At 39.1% G+C, this 6,118-nt stretch overlaps 1 protein-coding gene across 5 annotated transcripts in view; it reads right to left on the bottom strand.

The window, feature by feature from the left end:
• The window catches only part of LOC106813604 (proline-rich protein 5-like), a 7,386-nt gene continuing 1,268 nt past the window's right edge, over window positions 1–6,118 (bottom strand). The window contains exons 2-10 of one of the 5 annotated variants that reach the window (XR_001394486.1): window positions 5,330–5,540; window positions 4,576–4,656; window positions 4,245–4,293; window positions 3,910–3,967; window positions 3,334–3,425; window positions 2,668–2,743; window positions 1,678–1,911; window positions 1,498–1,597; window positions 1,217–1,302 (exon numbers count right to left, since the gene is read on the bottom strand). Coding sequence is in view for 3 of the 5 variants with exons in the window: in XM_014817785.1 (XP_014673271.1) it covers window positions 1,067–1,302; window positions 1,678–1,911; window positions 2,668–2,743; window positions 3,334–3,425; window positions 3,910–3,967; window positions 4,245–4,293; window positions 4,576–4,656; window positions 5,330–5,526 (1,023 nt within the window). In the remaining 2 variants the exon portion in view is untranslated. Of the gene's footprint in view, window positions 1,303–1,497; window positions 1,598–1,677; window positions 1,912–2,667; window positions 2,744–3,333; window positions 3,426–3,909; window positions 3,968–4,244; window positions 4,294–4,575; window positions 4,657–5,329; window positions 5,544–6,118 lie in introns of all 5 variants that reach the window. The other 4 variants (XR_001394487.1, XM_014817785.1, XM_014817786.1 and 1 more) reach the window with 4 other exon arrangements.

Here is a 6,118-nt window from a genome sequence, read left to right as displayed (position 1 = left end):
TTAACATATTAAAATCAAAATTCTTAGACATGGACAACATAAAAAAAATTCCTCATGTCAACAAATACTAACACGTACATCATTCTCATTTCTGTTAAATCGAGAGTAAAGTGTACACACAGGCAATACTAGAAATTTCACAGTGCGAGTTTAAAAATATTTAAGACTCGCCGCATTTAAAATTACATTTTAAAGGCATATAGAAAACTATATAGAAACTCATGCCATCATACATACTCATGCCATGACACTGCCACATCATACACATGAAGTTCAACAGCGTTGTATGAAATTGTTTTACGTATATATACACTATACATGCGCACTCTACAGGTAATTATATACTGCACCTGAACTATATGTACTACTAAATTCAATCAATAATAATGTATTAATCTTTGGCACTATATATATCATTCATTTGATTATATATAATGTGATTCATTATATGGTATCGGTATGTCACCGCAACGTGCTATAGCTGTCCTATTTTCTTCAGTGCCAAATTGATGTGAATTTTTACATGCGGAGTTGATACAGGATCGAACTGACTTGCCAAACACGTTCAAATGTTATTAGAAACTTCTCGTGCGACTGCCCGAGCCGGTTTTGCGCTTATCCGGCTTTAGATAGACCAAAATTCGGTATTCGTAGGTACATATGGGCCGGCTCGGTCCGATGTAAAGCGTCGTAGCGTGTTAATAAGTATTTGCTCACGTTAAAAAAATTATCGGTCGCAAAATTCTGAGGTCTAAACGCGTCATACTACGACATACAGTAAGCAAACAGCTAGCTACGGCAGCTACACGGTATCCTACATAGATATAGACTCGCAGAAGACGGGCGCACACTGTGTATAAATGTACGGCACTGCACATATCCGCAAGAAAAGTCGCAGATAGTTTTACCTTGGAGTAATCATTCCAAGGTTTAACAGAAGTGTGTCAAATCGAAGTGAGTTTTAACGTGATCCGTAAATTCCACGTGTCAGGAGTCACGTAAAAATTATTGTTGGCAAGTTTATTTATATTTGCATCTAAAATAATAACATATTTACACAGATTTGCTAAAATTCGCTGGTAGTATCAAAGTTGAAGTGGGTCTTGCTCTGCTCAGAGAAACTGTGGCGTCGCACCTTCGTGTCGTCATTTTCGACTAACGTCTCTAGTTTAAGAACATGCTGACTTGGCATTCGACGAAATGCGATTTTCGATTTGTCAGACTTTTGACTCAGTGACATCGGTGGTAGACTGGTCGGCCTCAGTTGTTGGCTTCCCGCCCCTGATATAATAGGTGCTCCATCTGCAATATTGTTGCGAATGAGAATAGCATTGTTGTTGTTGTTTTATTGTTCATTATTGTTATTGTTATTATGTCTATTGTTGTAACGTAATTTACCCTCTCCCATTCGCAACCGATGTTATGTGTGGGGCAAATATCCAACGATTCACATAGGCCTATATGGCTCACATCATAATTAGACGATTATATACGTACTTCTTAGGTGCAGTTAAAATGATCATGTTTATCGTTTTGGAATGAGGTACGATGCTCATATTTCAGTGAAAACTAACGTGTTCGCTCAGATTTTTTTTTTCTTGAAAAAATAGAAAAAAATAATCACTCCAAGTGCTCCAAACAAACAAAAAAAACATTTATATATAATAATATTCTTACTAGCATTCTTGTCCGGACGCAATGTGACTAGTTCACCCACGGGTATCAGTGGATCTGATTGTCCTACGTACAGGCCCATGTATCCAAGATGAGGTTTCACCGTCATCCCGACAAGCGATTCAAGTTTAAGGTAGTTCTCGTGTGGAACTGTGTCAAAGTCATGGACGCTCTGTAGGACTAGTAGCATTTGCTTTACAGCTGCAGGAACCTCTTGCCGTGCTTCTAATAAAGCGTCTGCAACATGGATTACAGGTTGTGTTGACATCGTCCCATCGCTCGCATTTACAAATACAGCGCCACGTATTGGTTAGACGTGTAAAGCTGGGTTTACACTAACACAATTAACCCCCCCCCCCCAACTTCCCAACCATACAAACGACAATCGGCAGTGTAAACGCGAAAGTCGCGCCAGCAACTGGTCGATAGCAACTAGTTGGGAGATTAGAACATATATGTTCCATTTTCGCCAACTCGGTGTTGCCGAATTGCGAAATTGGTCCAACTCGCCAATTTGACAACATAATGTCGGCAGTGTAAACCAGCTTCATGGTAGGTTTTATGCAGGAAAATACGAGAAACGAATTTAGCCGCAGTGATTGCCATATATAAAGATACGCAATGATTAGTGGAAATCAGAACGAATTAAACTCAAGATTAATTATCACGGGTGTTTTTAGGGGGTACGTAGTGTGATCCAGGACTGGCCTCCTTTAAATCACTGATTCACTATATAAAGTCAAATTGCCTGCAAATAATCCCGATTGCATATATATTGATAAATTGCATGATTTTGCTGGGGGCCTTTGATATAAAACGTATAATAGAAACACATACTATCAACACAATTTTTTTTCACTTTGCATCTAATCAGTTGAATTTCGAGGAAGGCAAGAGGAACTCTGGAAATACTATAACCAACATACAACATATAACAAAATAACAGAACTACAAGGCTCAAAGAACCACGACTATTTTACGCGGGAAACTTACCAAATAGTTTTACTTTAAGCACAACAACATCCCTGAAGCTTATCAGTGTCGTTTGTCTAATGGTTAATCCTTTCACCTTTAGATAAAATACACAAAATAATCGTTACAATATTTGGGTCATCATATGAGACTTTTGGATGTATTGGACTAGAAGTATTTGTATGACGTCGAATACAAACCGCGAATCGCACGATTTTACGCGATATTCGCGTAAATAACGAGAATATTTCTCTAATTTTACATAATTGCGGATGCCATATATAGATCTGCTCTCCCACTTCTACACGCTATCGCGTTCTCTACCTAAGCGCAGAGTGTACGGACTCGACCTATAGGAATAGCAACTTATTACTATTCAAACTGACTTTCTTAACCACGGGGATCCTTGACCACGAGTGACCGTGGTGCGAACGCTCATCACTTATTTCGCTTCGAATCTCAGCCAGATTTTTTAACGGATTTTTAACAAGCACTTTTAATTTTTTCCGCCAGTTCAACCGCGGTTCCATTGCGGTTCGTTTCCTATCTAGATGTTTAGCAGGGAAGTACGCAACTGCAAGACGCTGCGCATGTACACGCTTCAAACAGGAGTTCACACCATTAATCAGGATTGAATAATTATATATGTATATTATTATTCACTCCTGATGTAATCCTTACACTTACAGGAATTGGGTAAAACAACAGCTGAAGATTACACAGAATATCTTTGTAGAAACTATTCCAAACGTGTCCAATACTGTATATCAGCGCCATACCTGAAAAGGGCATTTTATAATTTACTAGTTAGAAAGCACTTTGTTTAAAACGATGAGGCCACCATTGACGATGGCGACGACGACGACGATAACAGCACTAGCAGCAGCAACAACAACAACAACAACAACAACAACAACGACGACGACGACAACAACAACAAACACCACCACCAACACCACTAACAACGCCGCCACCGCCACCGTCACCGCCACCGCCATCGCCACCACCAGCACCACCACCACCATGCACCTCCAGCAGCACCACCACCTCCAGCAGCAGCAGCCGCCACCGCCAACAACAACAACAACGTTACAACAACAATAACAACAACAACAACAACAACAACAACAACATATAACTAAATATGAATATATAATATAGAATTGTTTGCGGATAGTTAGTTTAATTGACCAGGAGATAAAGTGTAGCGCGTGTGCAATAGTTGCCGGCATCATTAGCCTATATAGCTGGTCTCGTGTATACCTTCATTCTTTCTAATCTTTTCCCGTAGTATAACCATTCCCTTCATTAAAAGCTTATTCTGAAAAAGTTCACAAGAAGCTGCCGGTGAGATATGTAAAAGTAAACTCTTTATATTTGTTCAGCATTTTTTATAAACTCTAAGAATAACTATATAATGCTAAATTATATGCATTAAAGACGTTGGCACATAATAATAACAGGAGTGTTTAATATAGATATATACACTATTATTATGATTATTATGATTATTATTAAGATGATGATGATGATGATGATGATTATTATTATTATTATGAAGAAGAAGTTTGAGTAATTGCTAATCATTGATTGGGTACCTGATAATATTCAAACAGGAGTGGACCAACTTCAGAATTTGACATATTCCTGAAATTATAAAATTATCTAATAAATCTTAGATCAATAACCGCTCGTCGGTAGCATGGTGATTCCAATTGGTTAGCTGGTAGATTAAATAAGACCACGAGCTTCACAATTATTCAAAGGTATAAATTTTATCCTTCATAACTTGATGACAATAACATGGATTTGCCAACTTAAATGCACGTCATACAATCTCCACGTAGTATAAATATATATAATATGAGTATATATATATATATTAATAGTATATATTTTAGGTGAATTTGTTAATCGATCTTTATTTACCTAATACTTGCACAGAGCATGGTCATCTCCTCGCATGTGAGCTTCTTAGCTTGAAACATTCCAACAACAGCGTGCTGCACACTGAAAGACATGCGGAGTGCGCAAAGTAATCTTTTATAGTGTCATTGGAGTACACGTCTCATCAAGCAATAATCAACAGAAGATAAATGCAATAATCTTTAAGTTCAGCTGTGTTAATACTTATATTGGTATAGCACAAAGATAGCATAACAAAAATTTGCACGATTGCTCCACAATCATTTGCACGCCATAAGGGAATATATAGTATAACAAAAAGTAGTAAGTGTTTAATCAGTTTATAGGACCAATAGAAAGCAAAGTTTTTAGTACATAATGTATATGGTAATCAGGTAAATATGACGAAAGACGCTATAGATTTGCAGCGTATTTAGGAAACCCGTATTACTGACATGCAGGGCCGTAGTCTGTAGGAGGAGGGGCAAGGGGGGCAGCTGTCCCCCTATAGATTTTGGAGCAAAATTAAAAAATAAGCTTAACTAATGATCGTAAATAACCCTAACGTGATTTTTTTTGGCACTTATCCGTGGAAGCCTTGTCTCAGACCCACCCCTACCACACTATGGACGTCGATCAAGAGCTGCGCCCGTCGCTCATCATTACACAGTTGAGTCATGAAATTTTGCCAAGTTCAAGTTCTATGTGATTGGCTCTAGCTAGGGTCCCTCTATAGACAAGGATTCTATACAGGGACCCTGGCTCTAGCAAACCTCACCTATTCCAATCATCAATCCTCAAAGGTACTGTGGGGGATGGCGGGGGTGTGCGGTTACTGCCTCGCACATCCGCAAGATGATCTAAGGTCATTTGCTTGGCACTATGCGAAAATGTGTGGTGGCCACCAGTCATGGAGATACGAGGTTTCGTGTGACCAACACTTTCACTCGGCCCTTGTTCTCCAGTGGAAGCCATACTTCTAGGTTCTGCTGCTGGTTTTACAAGAGACGTAGAAAGTAGGATGACGACTAGAGTTAAACAGCTCAGACAGGCGCAGTGTTTATAGCACCAGCACAATTGTCGTTTTTATATAATTATGGCCTACCATAATATGTTTCGTCATCATATATTCGTATTTAGTCATATTTCCTCTTTATATAAAGAGAAAAGGGGTGAGAGAGAAAGAGAGAAAGAGAGAGAGAGAGGTCGAGAAGAACAAGAGCGAGGGACAATCGAGAGTGATCGAAAAAGATACAGAGAAAGAGAGAGGGAAAAACATTAAGAGAAGAGGAGGCGGAAAGGGGAGATAAGTGTAGGAGAGATTGAGAGTAGGCTGCCTTGCGATTTTGTTTCAAGCAATGCGGGGAACATTATTATACGCACAAGTATATTGCATAACAGTATTACCCGCAGCAGCTTAACGTATTTTAAGCACGTCATTATGTTCGTTTGATGTTGCATGAAGATTAGATAGCAACTAGGCTAGCACGCGCGTGTGGGTCTACGCACGGATATTTTCACCGCCCTCCCCGGGAGGGGCACTCCATATATATTGTATGGTAGGTGT

This window comes from Priapulus caudatus, unplaced genomic scaffold, assembly GCF_000485595.1.
Source record: "Priapulus caudatus unplaced genomic scaffold, Priapulus_caudatus-5.0.1 Scaffold798, whole genome shotgun sequence".
NCBI classification, from domain to species: domain Eukaryota; kingdom Metazoa; phylum Priapulida; class Priapulimorpha; order Priapulimorphida; family Priapulidae; genus Priapulus; species Priapulus caudatus.
This window is presented reverse-complemented; position numbering and strand designations above follow the sequence as displayed.